This window comes from Pelobates fuscus, chromosome 3, assembly GCF_036172605.1.
Source record: "Pelobates fuscus isolate aPelFus1 chromosome 3, aPelFus1.pri, whole genome shotgun sequence".
In the NCBI taxonomy this organism is placed as follows: Eukaryota; Metazoa; Chordata; class Amphibia; order Anura; family Pelobatidae; genus Pelobates; species Pelobates fuscus.
Window position 1 is genome coordinate 333,506,478 of NC_086319.1, and position 19,059 is coordinate 333,525,536.

The 19,059-nt window shown below is 38.6% G+C and overlaps 1 protein-coding gene across 3 annotated transcripts in view; it reads left to right on the forward strand.

The window, feature by feature from the left end:
• DMXL2 (Dmx like 2) overlaps positions 1 to 19,059 on the forward strand; it is a 124,337-nt gene that overhangs the window by 53,694 nt on the left and 51,584 nt on the right. For all 3 annotated transcript variants that reach the window (XM_063449040.1, XM_063449038.1, XM_063449039.1), the window contains exons 7-17: positions 2,288 to 2,466; positions 4,311 to 4,488; positions 4,942 to 5,116; positions 5,988 to 6,194; positions 7,267 to 7,529; positions 10,197 to 10,884; positions 12,156 to 12,277; positions 12,780 to 12,869; positions 13,718 to 13,835; positions 14,933 to 15,052; positions 18,693 to 18,920. In XM_063449040.1, the coding sequence (XP_063305110.1) occupies positions 2,288 to 2,466; positions 4,311 to 4,488; positions 4,942 to 5,116; positions 5,988 to 6,194; positions 7,267 to 7,529; positions 10,197 to 10,884; positions 12,156 to 12,277; positions 12,780 to 12,869; positions 13,718 to 13,835; positions 14,933 to 15,052; positions 18,693 to 18,920 (2,368 nt within the window). The remainder of the gene's footprint in view (positions 1 to 2,287; positions 2,467 to 4,310; positions 4,489 to 4,941; positions 5,117 to 5,987; positions 6,195 to 7,266; positions 7,530 to 10,196; positions 10,885 to 12,155; positions 12,278 to 12,779; positions 12,870 to 13,717; positions 13,836 to 14,932; positions 15,053 to 18,692; positions 18,921 to 19,059) is intronic.

The window sequence follows — 19,059 nt, forward strand, 5'->3', positions numbered from 1 at the left end:
AAGTGTAACTTATGTTGAGCTCCTGACTTTAATTTAAAACTTAAAGGGACACTATAGTCACCAAAGCAACTTTAGCCTAATGAAGTAGTATTGGTGTATAGATCATTCTCCCACATCTCAAGTTAAATCACTTAATGCCCTAGTCACAAAATCCTGTGAAGTGACATCTAATGTTTATACTTCTTTTATTGCACATACTATTTAATTTAGATTTTTTTTTTTTATCTCCTGCACTGTTGATATGTTATCTTACTAGACTTTGCAGGTGGTGTGTGTGTGTGTGTGTGTGTGTGTGTGTATAAAGTTCAATTTACAGAGCAGGAGATATAAACTTCTAAAACAAGGTAACATCTAAATGATAATGAAACCATTTTATTGTTTGCATGGTGTGTGAATCACAGCCAGGGGAGGTGTGTCTATGGCTATGTGAATAGAAAAAAATGATTTTGCAGTGGTATGATATATACACAAACTGCTTCATTAAGCTAAAGTTGTTTTGGTGACTATAGTATCCATTAAACTCTTCCTTGAAGTCAGATTCTTTGTGCTGTCTAACCTGTCTAACCACATTGTTGCGGTGAGTGAAACATCAGTGAGATCTAGGTGATTATGACTGTAGCATATTGTGTATAGAACAGGGAGCAATGTTGGTAGCAGTTACATAAACTAACAAAAGTCTTTATTAAAGGGTTTCTTCAGCCATCATGGCTACTTCTGCTTTTAGAAGTGGTCATGGGGGTAAGAATCTGTATGTTCTGCATTCCTCTTGAAATGCTGTACATCTAGGGATATTTGCACTTTTGTGCCAGGGACTAGTTGCACACTGGCACACGTGACTTGAGCAGCCTGGAACTTTTTTCCAAACTACTTAAAGTCAATTCTGTGCAAAAATTACGTTGGTCATCAGCGCACAAATTGCGCTGACAAGATGTAATGAATTTCTCACTGTACTTGCAAGTTAAAGCTTCAGTGTGCCCCTCCCCCATTTGATATATATATATATATATTTTTTTTTATATTCCTACCCCCTTCTTTCCCTATATATGTCTGTCCCAAGGCTCAGTCTGCCCCCTCCATTTTTTAGAATGCATGCATGCACTCTGAGCTGCTGAAGAGGTCTAATCAAATGCTTTCCTATGAGAAGCATTTCATTGGACCACCGAGAAGGAGGCTGTGATGTCAGACGTGGTGTGGAACCCAGCATCTGCGTGTATGTTTTAACATGTTTTTTTTTATATAGTACCCAGTCCAATTACTGTTTATAACTATACCTAGACATTGTTGTAAATAATAAACATTAGACTTGTCCTAGATGATTTGTGACATATCAGGTGTCCACTAGATGATTTGTGGCCTACCACTGTGAAGGAATTATCTTGGGAAAATAGTCTGCCTCTGTTTTCCTATCACAAATTGGTTTCATTATCTCTGTGAATGCAGAAGCTTTGCAGTGCCTGGCCATAACTCATCAAGTATGGCATGTCGTTATTGACCAGAACCGCTGGGTTCCTAGGGACTCTGGTAATTCGTTATAGACTGGTGCGATACAGGAATATCACTTCTCATAGGTTAAATGCAGTGCCATCTCAAATAAAAGTTCTTAAAACGTGTCATTTCGGAAACCTTCTCTTTATATCAAAAACAAAAAATACAACTTCCTTACCATTTTTAATTAATGTAAAATATGAAGCATCAAAGCTCGCAATTCATTTTTCATAATACAAATTGTTTAATGTACTGTTTTGAACATCATGACTTCTGACGCCTTTTTTCTTTCTATCTATCAAGGCAAAAACATGTTATTTTTAGGTCAAGGTGCTATATAAGAAGCAATTACCATGGGAATCTATAGACTGTCTCTGAACATTTAGCACTTTGCACCCAGAGCAGTACCTGTTTTGCCTTAATAAATCTCTCCCATACTTACATTTAAAATTGACAGGGCACTGTAGGCACTATAACTACTTCATCTCATTGATTTAGTTATTGTGCCTAAAGTCCCCTGGCGCTATCAGTCCAACTATTTTCAAGTAGTTTACACTACCTGGCTTCCCAATTAATAATTTTTTTAAGGAGAAAAAAAACTTTTTCAAAAGCTTATTTAACAATATTATATCAAGGCCTATATCCTGTATGTTACAAACAAAGATATATTGCATGTAAGAAAGAAAGCATTGACTTTGTATTAAATGCTTTCATGCTTGTAAGACGTATTTCCTGGATTATTTTTTGTAGAATCCGCTCGTTAGTGTGCTACATAATTGTGATTTTCTTGCTTTCTCAACAGGATGACTGCCTTCTCAAGGTCTGGTATCCTCTTACAGGATGGAAATCATCATTTTTACCCCATGAAAGTCAGGACAAAAAAGGGACTCCTGAAAACACACTCTTTTCTTTTGTGTACCTAGCACATCCTAGAGCTGTAATTGGTTTTTCATGGAGAAACACCAGCAGATTCATGCCACGGTAGGAAACCAGATAAAACGTCTGCTTATTAAACCCAGTATAGAAAGACATATATCAAACTATATCAAACTAGTTTTGATGGAATGTGTTTTGATAACTGGTTCTGTTTCCTGCGATAACTATTAATTTCCTAAAATGAATATTTTGTGGTGGCCAAGAATTCTATGTCTTGTTAAAATTATGCCAACATGTATCCAGATACTGGTACTGACAATAGTGCATATGACTTGACATTATTTTAGACTGTTCTTTATAATGAGCATTCAACCTGACCATCCTGTGACATGGTAGATCTCTATTATGAATCTATATCAGAGCTAAGCCCAACTGTGCAGAGCTTAGCTCATTGGCTGAGATCAATCAGCTGATGGCCTCAGCCAATTTGGTAGCCTTGTACTGCAGAGGTTAAAGGACCACTATAGTGCCAGGAAAACAAACTCGTTTTAGGGGGAGGAAGGGTTTAAACTTACCTCTTTCTCCAGTGCCGGGCGGGGAGCTCTCCTCCTCCTCTCCGCCTACTCGGCTGAATTTACAATGCTTTCCTATGGATGCTGGCATCTTCTCACTGTGATTTTCACAGTGAGAAGCACGCAAGCGCCTCTAGCGGCTGTCAATGAGACAGCCACTAGAGGCTGGATTAACCCTAATATAAACATAGCAGTTTCTCTGAAACTGCTATGTTTATAGAAAAAAGGGTTAAACCTAGCTGGACTAGGCACCCAGACCACTTCATTAAGCTGAAGTGGTCTGGGTGCCTATAGTGGTCCTTTAACTTAAGTTGAAATAATAGAAGTGCCTGCTTTGGAGCTTCCGGCTCTCCGTTGTCAGTGCCTGGTGGACCCCAGGTGAGCAGTCAAGCTATTCTAAAATGGTTTGACTACTTACAATGTGGGGGGGGGTCCAGGGCAATCCTGACACCATAACCACTACAACGCGCTGCAGGTTTTGCCTTATTTGCAAAAATTTTTATATACATTTAAAAGAAAATGGAGTACCTGATGAAAATAAGTTAGTTTTCATATCTTATGGTAAGCGTGTTAATATTCTTCTGAATTAAATAAAAATATGTACTATCTGTAGTGTTTTAGGCATTTTCTCTGGTCACCATAGCCACTTCAGCTTATTGAAGTAGTTATAGTACCAGGACCCTTACTTTTCACAAATTTATCTAACTGGCAGGTTTTATAGCTCTGCCTCCAGGCTCAATCAGAGTCCAGATGAAATATCCCGACTTATATATCAACTCATACCAGTGAGTTGGTATGCAGAACTGATGTTTGTGTAGACCACATGCAGAACCACCATTAGTGAGACTGTTTTTGCACTTGCTGTTATATGGTACATCACTTACAAGTCTCTTCACATTAGCATGCTCTGTGTGCTGAAAGCTGGGAGTTGTAACACAGCTCTTGGTTTGACAAGGCTTTATAGCACAGCTAAACCCTGCTTTAAACCCCTATTCTGGCAATTTGGCACATTTGTCAAATGTAAGGTTGCAGGGACAGTGTACTGGTACCATAACCATTTCAATAAGCTGAAGTAGTTATGGTACATACAGTGTTCCTTTAAGAGTGATATTTGATTCTTTAGATGTCACCTCTATTAATTATGTGTTGTTGTTTTTTTTTTTTTCCTTTTGAATTTTGCATACAACTAACCCTTTACAATCACTTTTTTTTAATGTATTTTAACAGCTATCTAAGACTTTATCATTCATTTTTACGCTTAGAAGTGTACTTAATTTGTGCTGAATCACATTTTTTTGTTTTTGCTTATATGACCTCAAGGTCAGCCGTGGTAATAAAGTGTTGTCCAGTTTGATGAAAGCAGTCTTATGTTTTCAGGGGTTCAGTGTGCAATGTTTTACTGACATCCTGTCAGGATGGCATCTGTCGCCTCTGGGCCGAGACTCTATTGCCAGAGGATAGTTTGCTTGGCGGTCAAATAATTGAGCATAGCAGTTCCAGCAGCAGTCCAGCATATGCAGGGAAGCAGAAGGACAAGATTGAACACGCGCTTGAGGTGAGTTTCGGTATTGATAGCTACATAAATCACGATTATTAAGTTATGTTATTTAATTTAAACCAAGTGTTTTCTAAGTTCAAGCATACAATTTTGAACTCGCATCTCCTTGGTATTTAGTTACAAATTATGATGTTGTGCTGGATCTATTTGCAAGCTTCTAATGTTACATACATTCTTATTAAAGCTTTCTGTTGTACAAATGGAACTAGCATGACTTTAAAGAGAGCGCATACTGCAGTTATTTTGTAACTTAGCTTGGTTTAGTGAAGCATAAGACACAGAATAGGTGTGGCAATCCAGTGATGTAAATGTTTCATTTCTTAGTAGCCTGTGGATAAAAGTAACTGTACTCCTCTTCTAATAACCTAGCTCATCCACATTATTTGCAAAAATTTATTTTATTTTAAATCTAATGTTGGCTTTTTTTTTTTTTTTTTTGCTCTGATTTAGACAATTCATCATTTGAAACATTTGAGAAGGGGCCGAAGGAGATCGTCTGTCCTTGCTGCTCACACAGAATTGTTGCCCAGTCAGCCAAGCCAACATGATACTCATCGTCACATCTCTCATCACGCTAATTCCCTGTGTCACTTCCATATAGCCGCAAGCATAAATCCAAACACAGGTGACGTGCAAGCCAACCTTATTTCTTTTTTTGTGCAGTCATTGTCCTAAAGTGAGCCTGCTATCCAGAAATTGCTTGTGTGTGCTTTAAAGGCAAAGTAACTTGGAAATGCTTATTTTTATCATGAACGCTTGAATCAAAAAATCGATCCATGTCCTGGGTTTTCATAGTACGCAAAGTACACTTTCGTTTTTCTAGCTCCACTTCTTTTTCTATACTACAGAGATATCTAACATATTTCTGTGCAGATTGGTGTGGGTAAGGTTGCAATCTTGAACACAGTGATCAGGATAACATTGGAATACTTTTTTGTTCTCACCCATCTTTCCCTTCTATGGCTTGTTTTTTCTAACCTAGCCTTTTCTCTAAAAAAATGTTTCTTTAAAGTTCAATTTACATAGGAGGAAATAAAAACGTTTAAAGTAAGTTACATCTGATTGAAAGTGAAACCATTTTGTTTTCATGGAGTCTGTGTGAGTCACAGCCAGGGGAGGAGTGGCTACGGCTGCATGGACAAAAACAAGTCATTTTAAGTCCTGAATGGCAGAGAATTGAGCAGTAGGCATGATCTATACATAAAACTGATTAATTAGGGTAAAGTAGTTTTGGTGACTGTAGTGTCCCTTTAATGACTTAGGGAAGCAGTGCACTGACCTTTTATTCTGGTATTCAAATGGAATTTTTTTGTAATGTTTACCTGTACAAAGTTTTGTATATATATGAACAAAAATGTTGTTGTTTTAGAATGCATTTGTCAAAAAGAGTTTGTACACAAACAGTCATTGATGGATTTTTGTTTCTGTTTGGTTTCTTAATGTTTTCAGAAAATATGTTTGCTTTATATGATTGTCTTATATTTGTATCCAAATAGATATTCCTTCTGTATTGGCTGGAACAGCTTTCAACCTAGAAGAAGGTTTTGGGGGCTTTGTCGTCCATTGGCTGAATAATAAAGAATTACATTTTACATCATCTATTGAAATATTTATTCAGCATTTGAAAACCATTGTGGAACAACAAGCTGAGAATGAGGAGGATGATGAGGACGAAGATGGATTGCTTATGAAACTTGAAAATGGTTTGTATGCAGATTGTTTTTTTTTTTTTTTCTTGTTTCAGATAATATTCCTGATAGTATTCAAAACCAATGAATGCTCAATGGTGTCCAGGTACTACGCTAGTTATTCATACAACATCTGCTGATGTAGAAAAAGACAATGATGACCACTTTAGTACTTTAGACCATTTGCCGTCTAGCAAAAACCCTTTGATCCTTCTCAAGAATAAAGTTTAATAAATCCACTAATGTAAATCCAAAATGAACTTTGCAGTGATCCATTTTGAAAGTTGAACAGTGTGCCAGATACGAAATAGAGACTTAATATTAAAGGCACACTATAGTCACCTGAACAACTACAGCTTAATGTATTTGTTCAAGTGAGATCTATAGCTCCCTGCAGGCAATCTAATGTAAACACTGTATTTTCAGAGAAAATACAGTGTTTACATTGATTGATAGGATTACCTCCAGTGGCCGTCACTCAGACGGCCACCAGAGGGACTTCCTATCACGCAGGGCCCTAAAAAGGCCCTGTACACGTCAGACGTATTAAAATACGTCTGACGTGTGCAGGAGAGAGAAGGAACTGTGTGCGCGCCTTCTCTCTCCAGCCTGTCAGCAGAGGAGGGCGGCGGGCAAAGACCGCGAGCTGAGCTCTGTCAGCTCAGCTCGCGGCCGCGCGCGCATGCGCGGTAGTGCGCTCAGGACTTCAGAGGGCGGCATGAATGCCGCCCTCTGAAGTATGTGCGTCTGATTGCTCCCTGCTCGCGCCCGCTTATTTCGTCATTTTGACGAAATAGGGGGGCGGCGCGGCTTCACGAGGCTCCCGGCGCTGGAACGAGGTGAGTAAAATACTCTGCCTGGAGAGTCCCTTTAAAGCTGAATTTATTTATTTTACCACTGGTGCTTGGATACATGTATATTCCTTACGTTTGACCAGCTCATCTCTTTATTGCAGAGTACTTTCCTAGTACTTGTTGTTGGAATTCCTATAACGTCTATATAATTTGCTCCTATTCATTGTGTCTGTGTAAAGGTTTGTTTTAGAGATGGTGTTTTATATTTCATGTGTATCTGGTTCTTTATGTAGGTGAACCTGAAGGTGGTGGATCATTGTCTGGCTCACCTGAGCATGAGGAAGCAGAAAAAGATTTGAGCACTAAAGCATCTTCACCTGGTGTTATCCTGCCTCTACCAACTGTGTTATTAGACCAGAAAATTGAATCTCTCCTCTCTGAGTGGAACAGAAATGCAGATATGCTTTTTACTATCCATCCAGTGGATGGTACTTTTCTTTTGTGGCATGTTAACTACTTGGATGAGTACAATCCAGGAATCTTCAGACAAGTTCGGGTACATTTCCATACTCTGTTTTACATATGTGTCAATGTTTTTCTTATCTTTCTCCGCAAATGCCCTTCTCATTCAATAACTAAACGATTTTACAATATGTAACCCTCAAATTATTACGATTTCAATCAACTGGACTACTTCAATAGTGTTTTCTGTGTGCTGTAAATGGATGCACTACAGCCATGAACTTTTTAAACTAGTTATAAAATTAGTTCCAGACATCCAAAAAATTCACCCTTTCCAGTCCGCTACAAATTAGTTATCTCTTATACCACTTACTACTTACAAATCATGGTCACTTAAAGGGACACTCCATTGCTCAAATACAAACAAAATAAAAATCACTGTTTAGTAAATATACCCCAAATGAAAACATGCATGCAATTTTTTTAATTTTTTTTTTTATTGGAGGATATAGCTGAAAAAAAAGTCTGCAAAAGGTGCAGATCTTTTGTATGTTTCTTTTGCAAGTCCTGTTGTCTTCACCTGCCCAAACTTTCTGTGGTTGTCCAATCACAGACTTCCCAATGCAGCTCAACGAAAAGGCAGGTTTGTGTTTGTGCAATTGCCTCTTGAGTTTAGATCCAATGAGCTAAACAAACCAGGAAGTAACAGTACCTGTAAATTAATTGGTGTTTATTTAAACAGGAAAGCCAAGGTTGGCTTAAGCCTAAACATGCCATAAAACCTGATAGACCTTACTGCAGGGCTCGACAAATCCCAGGCGCCAGGTTGCCATGGCGAGTAAGAATTTTCCCTTGGTGCCTGGAACTGGTCGGCTCGTTTCCTCCCTCCTCCCGCATGGGAATTGTAAGCTTGAAGGGCAGCATTTAAAGACGGCCAGCTTGCTGCCCGCCTGAACTCAACTGAGCCCACCCACCCACATTGCACAAAGCTGGTCCGCCCACTGTCCTCAGAGCCAGCAGTTATGTCCGGCTGCCCGCATCCCACAGAGCCAGCCCAGCCACTCTCCTCAGAGCTAGTGTTATGTCCAGCCGCCTGCATCCCTCAGAGCCGACCCTCTACTCTGCCCCTTTAAGCAGAGCCTGTCCGCCCTTTCCCCTGCGCGCCGGGAGGAAGTTATCACAGTTCCCTTCACTTCCTCCTGGCGCACAGAGATCTGCACGGGGCTGAGGAGACCGGAAGAGGGGGAGTCTGGAACAGCGGCAGCTGCTCCCATCAGCCGCAGCCAGCCCCCACCAACCTATTGTCATTTGCTCCTGCCCAGTCCCACTGGACCCCAGGGAAGCCACCCCCCGAGCCTATAAGGTAGGAAACAGGAGGGTGGCTAAAATGTTTTCAGTTTTTTTATTTGTGTGTGTATATCTGTTATGCCTGTTTGTCTGTGTGTATCTATGAATCTTTGTGTGTGTGTGTGTGTGTGTGTGTGAGAGATACACATCCATTTGAGTGTATCAAATAATACTTTGTGACTGTTAGTGTGTGTCCGTGTGTATTTGTCTGTGACTGTGTTAGAGTGTGTGTGTCTGTCTGCCTGGGGGTGGTGTGAGTGTCTGCCTGGGGGTGGTGTGAGTGTCTGCCTGGGGGTGGTGTGAGTGTCTGCCTGGGGGTGGTGTGAGTGTCTGCCTGGGGGTGGTGTGAGTGTCTGCCTGGGGGTGGTGAGTGTGTCTGCCTGGGGGTGGTGAGTGTGTCTGCCTGGGGGTGGTGTGAGTGTCTGCCTGGGGGTGGTGTGAGTGTCTGCCTGGGGGTGGTGTGAGTGTCTGCCTGGGGGTGGTGTGAGTGTCTGCCTGGGGGTGGTGTGAGTGTCTGTCTGTCTGCCTGGGGGTGGTGTGAGTGTCTGTCTGTCTGCTTGGGGGTGGTGTGAGTGTCTGTCTGTCTGCTTGGGGGTGGTGTGAGTGTCTGTCTGTCTGCTTGGGGGTGGTGTGAGTGTCTGTCTGTCTGCTTGGGGGTGGTGTGAGTGTCTGTCTGGGGGGGAAGGGGGCGCTGTCTGGGGGTTTGGGTTGCGTCTGTCTGCGGGGGGGGGGTTATTCTTACTCACCTTTTTTCCAACGCTATGCTGGTCTTTTGCAGCTGGCCAGCCTCCATAGCTAAGATTACTGATTACCAATCAGCATCTCCTCATAGAGATGCAATAAATCAATGCATCTCTATGGGGAATGTTCAGTGCCTCCATGCAGAGCGTGAAGACGCTGAATGTAGGTAGGAGACCATTTGAGTGACGGCCAGTAGAGGTGTTACTAGGCAGTAATGTTAAGTGTTTACTTTAAAAGGCCTGCAGGGACAATCTATGGACACCAGACCACTACATTAAGCTGTAGTAGTTCTGGCGAGTATAGTGTCCCTTTAAGAATTGTGTTTTTGTCATTGTAAAAATCTGGCTCCTAGATTGATAGCGAATTTGTCAAGCCCTGCCTTACTGTTATACAAATTAATTCTGACAGATGAAAACAAGGCAATGCTAAAAGGTTTAATTCTAAAGTCATTAGAAGGAAGTTGTGTGCCATATATATCGTATGTCAGGTATATATTTGATAAAATTAGTGATACTAGATTACTGTGTTATCAGAAAAAGTTAAATGCCTGAGCGAAGGCACCTTTTAGGACAGAACTTTAAACAAGTATGATATTGCAATCAAATTAAGTTCTAAGTAATTATTGCTACAGTAGTAAAATGCTAAATTAGTAAAATGTGTTTGGTTATTTTAGGTGTCCTTTTCTTCTCGTATTCCTGTTGCTTTTCCTTCTGGAGATGCAAGCTCTCTCAGCAAAAATATAATGATGTATGCTTGTACTACCTCTGCAAAGGAACCTGCTTCTACAACACTGCAGACAAACGAAAAATCCATTTCACGGGTCCCATCTGTAAATTCTTTAAGAAATGTTCCAGTTGTGGGCTCTATATCTTCCACTGTGATGATGGTATCAAAGCATATTGATGGGTCTTTGAATCAGTGGGCAGTTACATTTGCAGATAAATCTGCCTTTACCACTGTGCTTACCGTGTCTCATAAGTTCCGATACTGCGGTCATCGATTTCACCTGAATGATCTGGCTTGCCACTCCGTGTTGCCACTGCTGCTAACATCGTCTCACCACAATGTTCTTGTAACACCGGGCTCTGATAGTCCATGGGAGCTCGATAGCAGCAACAAAATCACAGACCCAGTGAAGAATCTGAAAGGTTTCCCCAGACAACATTTTAAGAATGCCGCAACTCAAACATTTCATGACCCAAATGCAATTTACAGTGAACTAATACTGTGGCGTGTTGATCCTATTGGACCTTTGTCCTACAGTGGGGGAGTGTCAGAACTGGCTCGAATCAACTCACTTCGAACGGCTGCCTTCTGTAATGTGGCGTGGCTTCCGACTCTTATACCTAGTTATTGTTTAGGTACGTTTTTGAAATTTAATTTGTAGTATGATTGTCCTTGTTCTCTTCTGTATGTATGCGCTTGTGTATTTTGTTGTGTGCGTACCTATATAATAAGAGTCAATTCCAACACAAAATATACCTTTATGATACTGTTAAATATATTCAGAATCAAAGATTGCGGGTAGGGTAACATACATCGTAGCACTCCCAACCGGCCTTTAAAAAAAAAAAAAAAAAAAATGGTAATCCTGAAATCAATTTAACATTAAGCATATTTTTTGACTTTGCATAATATACACCATACTTAGAATTTTGTTTTTCTAGCCATATAAAATGTTTTTATTTGTTTGTTTTTTTTTTACTCCTGTAAGACCCAAGTTTATAATAATTTACTTCCTCAGCATATGGAGAGAATAAAACCATATTTTATTAATGGCATGAATCTTGTTGATATCCCTCAGACAAATCACAATCATGTTCTGTTGCTTAATAACTGCCCTGGTGCATACATGGGACAACAATCTAAATTGGTCTCTCATGGTTAAATTATGTGATACTTTTGCTGCAGTTATTAATTTTAAAGCATGTTTCCATGACAACTTGTTTTTTCTTTAGAAAAAAAAAACTAAAGGAGACATTTCTGGTAAATTAGTGCAAAGTTGTAAATCTGAGCTATTACTATGGAAACAAGTGAATCCCTGGAAACATTTAGATTGTTCTCACTATGTTTGCTAAACTTTTTAGAATTTTTTTTTTAATCTCACTCGTAATCAGTTGCACATATAAAACTGCCTCATTACCATAGCAACATGCGCCATCAAGAATAAAAGTTGTATCTGATCTAGTAATTAAATAAAAAACAATAGGGACTAATCTATGGTTCCTTTCAATTATGTATGACAGTGTTCCTTTATCATTTACTAGTATTGACTAAAAGCTTTTTTCGTGCTGCATCATCTTTGCAGAGGTAACAAAAAATTAAATGTCAAAGGTCTTGTTTTGCAATAAAATATACCTCACTGTAAAAGTGAATTTATAAAGATAAAAATTTGAAGTCTATTGATTAGTTTAGCGTACGCTTGCAAAATGCGTGGCTATTGGATTGGCATTATTATTTAATTATATTGTTTATAGGGGCTGTATAATAACACTACCTTACAATTCATTTCCAAAACTAGCTTATCTTTTGTTTTCTTGGCGTTGAGTTCCTTTGTGTGCATATTTAACATGTTCTTCATTAATTCATTTGTCATTAGCTGTCTAATTTGGTAACTGCATTGTTGTTACAGGTACCTACTGTAACTCTGCTAGTGCCTGCTTTGTAGCCTCTGATGGGTCAAGTTTGAGGTTGTATCAAGCAGTTGTTGATGCACGAAAGCTGCTTGATGAGCTGTCTGATCCCGAATCTTCTGTAAGTAATGCGGAGAGCTGTGTTTATGTAAAAAAGATTTATGTATAAACCTGTATGTTAATAATATATATACACAATGCAAAGAGCCATCACTACACTCCATATTTTAAACATGCTATATTGTTCCTAAAGCTTAAAAAATGATGTTTAAAATTATGGTTAAAATTATGGCTTCAGATCCTGAGAGTTCTGTCAGTGGACTTTTTTACATTTATTACATACCTAAAAGTTCTGCTCTCTGTGCAGTTGGAGAGTATTACACTCTGGGCAGAGGCTGCTCTTTTCAGAATAAGAAAGTGAAATCTTACTCGGTTTTCTTTAGTGTTTTTGCTTAATTTCTTCTGATATTCCTTTATATCACCGGTATGTCATCAACGTATCAGCCCTATCTGAGCCAAATAAAAATGTGCTTTCTGCATTGGCCGTGTGAGCCTATCATGGTTGCCTTTACCAACACCCTTGCCTCTTATTTATTTTCATCTAAATCTATTTTTTGTTTCAGAAACTTATTGGTGAAGTGTTCAACATAGTCAGCCAGCAATCCACTGCACGACCTGGGTGTATTATTGAACTTGATGCAATAACAGACAAGGTATGTGAAACTTTATGCTACATATAAAAAATGCAATGTGATCTAATTTGATTCCATTCTATATGGTCCCAGTTGGAAGGTTCATGTGAACAGATTGTTTTCCTTATTCTCCTTCTACTCCTTATGTATGACCATATATATATATGTGTGTGTGTGTGTGTGTGTATATATATATATATATATATATATATATATATATATATATATATATATATATATATATATATATATATATGGTCATACATAAGTATACATAAGTATATATATATATATATACATAAGTATATATATATATATATATATATACTGAAAAGTGCAAATAAAGAAGTATTTGCAAATACATAGTTTTCTGTTGCTCAAATCTCCACAGTAAAACCTACCATACGGAACTATCATTTCTATAAAGAAAATTGAGAAAATACAAAAGAAAAGTAGATCAGTTGAATACCATAAATAAATGTAGGGTAAGCAAAAATGAACAGTCAAATTGGAATGTGTTGTTGACTGACTTAAGTTTCCACAAATTGTATATATCCACTATTTAGGAAACAATGTAGTTTGAGCCTATACAAGCCCTTGTCCATGCCCGCTAATTTGAAACCTGTTGTGTAAACCAGGTTGCCCAAGACATGCAGTTTAAGCAGAATGGTGTCCATAGATGTACTGACGGCCTGGAGAAAGTCTTGTTGGACCACAAGGGGCAGTAGTACTGTCCGTTTCTCTATTATATAGGACAATTGGAGACCTCTGGAGATTTTAGCTATTTTAGCTGCACATTAACTGATATGCTGGTGTTTCCCTCTGTTTCAAGTTAATTGGACTTTTTATGTTTTGCCTTAATGTCCTAGTGTGGTTCAAGCACACAGCTGCTTCACGTCTTTCAAGAGGATTTTATTTTGGGATACAAGCCACATAAAGCAGAAGTGAAAGCTAAAGAAGCTGAAGTTTTCTTCCAACCATCGCAAGGTACTGATTGGTGCTAAAATACCACCCGACTGGGAAAACAAAAGAACAAGCCAGCAGGTGTCTCAGGATATGCTACCTAAATCTGTGATTCATTTTTTACAATTTTTTTTTTAATGAGGCAATTATAATTATAATGGTAAACCAATGGCTCTTACCTTTATACCATCCCCATGGACAGTGCTATTTTTCTTTTTATTTATTTATTGTAAATAAGTAGAGAGAGTGTATTTCTGCCTTAATCCCTAGAATTAAGTATATATTGAGCAACCAAGGCATCTGCTACTAATTAGATTGTTTGATGCTTAACCATGATATTGTTCTGCAGTGTACTCATGTAATTAACTGGGGATGGTATGATTATTTAGCCTAGCGATGTTTACTTTGTAAAGAGACATTTATTTTATAAAGAGGCATATACTTAACAGACATGTAAATTGGTCACATGCTATACAGCTCCCAGTTGCTTGAAGCATTTAATGTCCTCTCCTAAATGGAAGTATGTGCATCTTGTATCACTTTGTCACAGCTTTTAAGATCAACGTTTTATATAAAAAAACAGAAAATATAATATTTTGTTTGCGCCCTTTTTTTTAAGTAAATTTAAAATGTTCAATATTTTCAAATAAAGGTTATTTTGTTTACTCTCTAAAAAGAATAACGCAGCAGATTGGCAGTTTCATCTAAACTGCGTTTTTTTTTATTGTCACACATTTTAGTTTTATCTAATCAAGCTGTCTATGATGAAGGGATAAAACAAGGCTACTACATTTAATTATTTCTCATCCATAAGAAATAATTAAATGTAGTACCTCCACCTTGGTCATTATGAGATATTGTGGGAGCTCCTATACAATGCAGCCCACCAGTTAAACCTGTTTTTGTATTTGTACTCCATTACTCCAAATTGGTCTGATACTAAAAAAATCTCCAGTTATTTAAATGTGCATAGGGATTTGGGATAGTGCGCAAGTAACTTTTTTTTTTTTCCTCTGGTTTATTTCCTGCTTCAATCTTCAGAAGAGTTTAATTGGGTTCATAATGTTGTTACATTGTCATTGCTATTTAAAGCTGTACTTATGTTTGTTTGTTTTTAACAGGTTATCGGCCACCTCCCTTTTCAGAGAAATTCTTCCTAGTAGTAATAGAAAAAGATATTAAAAACCGGTCTGTTCTGAATATGTGGCATCTTCATTTGAAATCTGTCCAAGCATTTGTAGGTAAGCATCCGCTAGAAATTAGTTTCAACCAGTTAATTGCGATCTGAACTGAAACGTTTTTGTAATAAATGGGGAGTTGTGGTGAAACTGCATCACAGACGTACAGCCAAGAATAGATGTATTAGTGAAATTCTTCAATAATGCTTATTTTTCAGTATTGCTTTATTGGCCCACATTTTGCACATTTTATTGTTTATTGAATAAGCTTTTCAGTACTGACATTTCATCAAGTTCACAAGCTTGAGCAGAGAGTAACATTTTGATAAATGACAACTAAACTGTGACCTGTGTTATAACCTATGATCTAGCAGCTCCATTCATCAAAGGAGAAAAACCTTTCTTAAAGTGACGCTATAACATTAGGAATAGAAAAATGTATTATTTTTCTAACCGTGTTATACTAGCTAGATAGAATTCATAAAATCAAGCATTTTCCTTTCCATTCTTCCCCTGACACACTAGCCTCTCCTCAACCACTGTTCTTCCCCTGACTAGATCGTAATTTCTGATAATCTGAGCCAATCCAATGCTTCAACATCAGGAATCAATGGAGGCTAGTGTTCATTTATGAGAATTATCACACTGCTCCAATCAGCATCACCACATAGAGGTGCATTGACTCACAAATCTCTATAGGAAGTGTTTGGCATCTTGACGCTGAGCATATCGGTCCAGCAGAATTTGCAGCAATGTACCAGGAAATACTTACCGTATATACTCGAGTATAAGCCGAGTTTTTCAGCACATTTTTTGTGCTGAAAAACCCCAACTCGGCTTATACTCGAGTCAATAGTCTGTATTATGGCAATTTGCATTGCCATAATACAGACAGGGGCTGTGGGGGCTGTCAGAGCTGTAACTTACCTCTCCTGCAGCTCCTGTCAGCTCCCTCCTCCTCCGCGCCGTCCGTTCAGCACCTCGGTCAGCTCCCAGTGTAAATCTCGCGAGAGCCACTTACACTGGGAGCTGACAGAAGAGCTGACCGGACGGCGCGGAGGAGGAGAGAGCCGACAGGAGCTGCAGGAGAGGTAAGTTACAGCTCTGACAGCCCCCCTCTCCTCCCCACTGAACTGCCAATGCTGGACCACCAGGGAAGGAGAGCCCCCCTCCCTGCCATATATCAAGCAGGGAGGGGGGACGAAAAAAAATATATTATAATAATAAAATTAAAAAATAATAATAAAAAAAATAACAATCTAACAAAAAAATTAAAATAATAATTAATAAAATAAATAAATAATATTAAAAAAATGATTAAAATAATAAAATAACAATAATCAAAATGCCCACCCCCCAACACATACACAAACACACACTGCATCACACACACACACACACTGCATTCATATACACACACTGTATTCATTCACACACACACACACTGCATTCATACACACACACTGCATTCATACACACACTGCACTCATACACACACACTGCACTCATACACACACTGCATTCATACACACACTGCACTCATACACACACTGCATTCATACACACACTGCATTCATACACACACTGCATTCATACACACACTGCATTCATACACACACTGCATTCATACACACACGCTGCATTCACACACACACGCTGCATTCACACACACACGCTGCATTCACACACACACGCTGCATTCACACACACACGCTGCACTCATACACACACACTGCACTCATACACACACACTGCATTCACATACACACACTGCACTCACACACACTGCACTCACACACACTGCACTCACACACACTGCACTCACACACACACTGCACATACACACGCACTGCACTCATAGACACACACACACTGCACTCATACACACACACTGCACTCATACACACACACTGCACTCATACACACACACTGCACTCATACACACACGCACTGCACTCATACACACACGCACTGCATTAATACGCACACTGCACTCATACGCACACACTGCATTCATACGCACACACTGCATTCATTATATACACACACTGTAAATAAATATTCTATTAATATACGGTAATTTTTTTAGGATCTAATTTTATTTAGAAATTTACCAGTAGCTGCTGCATTTCCCACCCTAGTCTTATACTCGAGTTAATACGTTTTCCCCGTTTTTTGGGGTAAAATTAGGGGCCTCGGCTTATATTCGGGTCGGCTTATACTCGAGTATATACGGGTATATTGGCAGCCACTAGTGGTGGCATTAGACTTCAGTTTAATTGCTGTCTTTTCTCAGAAAATTTGTGTTGAGACTCCTTAGAATATAATACACATTTTCCCAGTGTTCTCCACTGCAAAAATAAAAATTGCATGCAATGCTTTTTAGTTTCATTTATTATACCAAAGGTTAATTAGAGGGACACTAGTGACCATAAAAATGTAATCTCTTCAAATTGGTTATAGTGCCTGGAGTCCCCAGGCGCTGTCTCTCCATTTAGTGTTCTTTGAGCAGGTTAACACTAAATAAGTGTCCCTGACCACCCAGAGTCTGGCCCCTTCCGGGGGTGTGGCTAAGACAGAGATCATACACTTCCTTGTAGTCATACCCATTACTATGTCAGTTGGACCTCTGATAGGCTAAAAGCAGTCAGCTGACACTCTCAGCCAATCACAGTTGCCCAATTCTGCTCAGACTAAAACGTCCTCATTATACAAAGCAGCAGAGAGAGGATGAGTAGGTAGGGACTCTCATTTAACATTAAAGCTTAAAAACTGTTTGCTACTGAATGAAATGACGGTACCAAGGGACTCCAGACACTAAAACCAGTTTAATGAATCGAAGCAGACACAATACTTAGTGTCCCTTTAATAAAATATGAAATTTTAATTTTTATTTGCTTGCCGAAATTTTGCAGTCTGTATATTGTTTTCCCAAATGTTCAGTTATCCTTTTCTCCATTTTCCTCATCTGTCATCATTATTATTGCTTTTTTATTATTGTTTCCATATACGTAATAATGACATTATTATTCCTCCTTTGTATTGTACCAACCATTTATATCCCCTGCTGAATAATACCTTTTACTTCTCTATTCTGCATTATTTGTTTTTCCATCACATTTATTTTTTTCACAAATGTATTTATTTTTTCACAGACTCTATAATCCTACTTTTAATCTTTTCTTTCATTCATTATCCTTGCCAACACCCCTATATTATTCTTTGTGTGTATTATTCTATTTGTCACTACATCCATATTATTATCCATGTTTGCTCCAACCACCTATTTGTTAATTTAGTGCTTTAAGTGTCTGGAGTATTTATTTAAAGTGACGGAAAGTTGTCTATACCAACATAGACACACAATACCTTCTAGTGCAGGCTATAATCAATATGGGCATATACAATCCTGCTGGGTGCCAGAGGTTACTCAAGTCAGTTGCCCTCAAGCTGAAATCAGAGATTAGATGTTAAGACTGTAAAATTGAATGCCCACTCACATTATGCCCACTGCAGTTGTCTATTTTGCAGTTTTGGTTCTATTCAACAATATAAAATATATACACATATTTTCTTTAAATAGGAAACCTTCTACATCGAATGTATGTAACTGGATAGTTCTGTTCGTATAAAATATTTTTTATTTGTATGTATATTCTCAGAAGAAGTTAGAAATAGTTGCCTTTTTTGTGTTCTCTCTTAGCTAAACCTGCCGAAGAGAGGACATCAGAAAACTTTCTTAATGTTCCCGGGCAACCAACTGCCGAATCATCACCTGATGCCACTCCCACCACAAGCCCCATGACGCGCTCTGCGTCAATCGCTAATCTTCAGACTGCAAGCAAGCTGATACTGAGCTCCAAGCTTGTGTATAGTTATGCATTGGATATTCCTGATGGAGTAGAAGTAATAAGAGCAACACCATCTGCAGGCAAGTGTTGTTTATTTTTTTTATTTATTTATTTATTTTTTTACAACCACAAGGATATTGATCATTGATAAAAGTAAAAGTATTGTGTATGGCCTAGGATTTATGTGATTTGAATGTTGTATTGTACTTTTTAGACTAA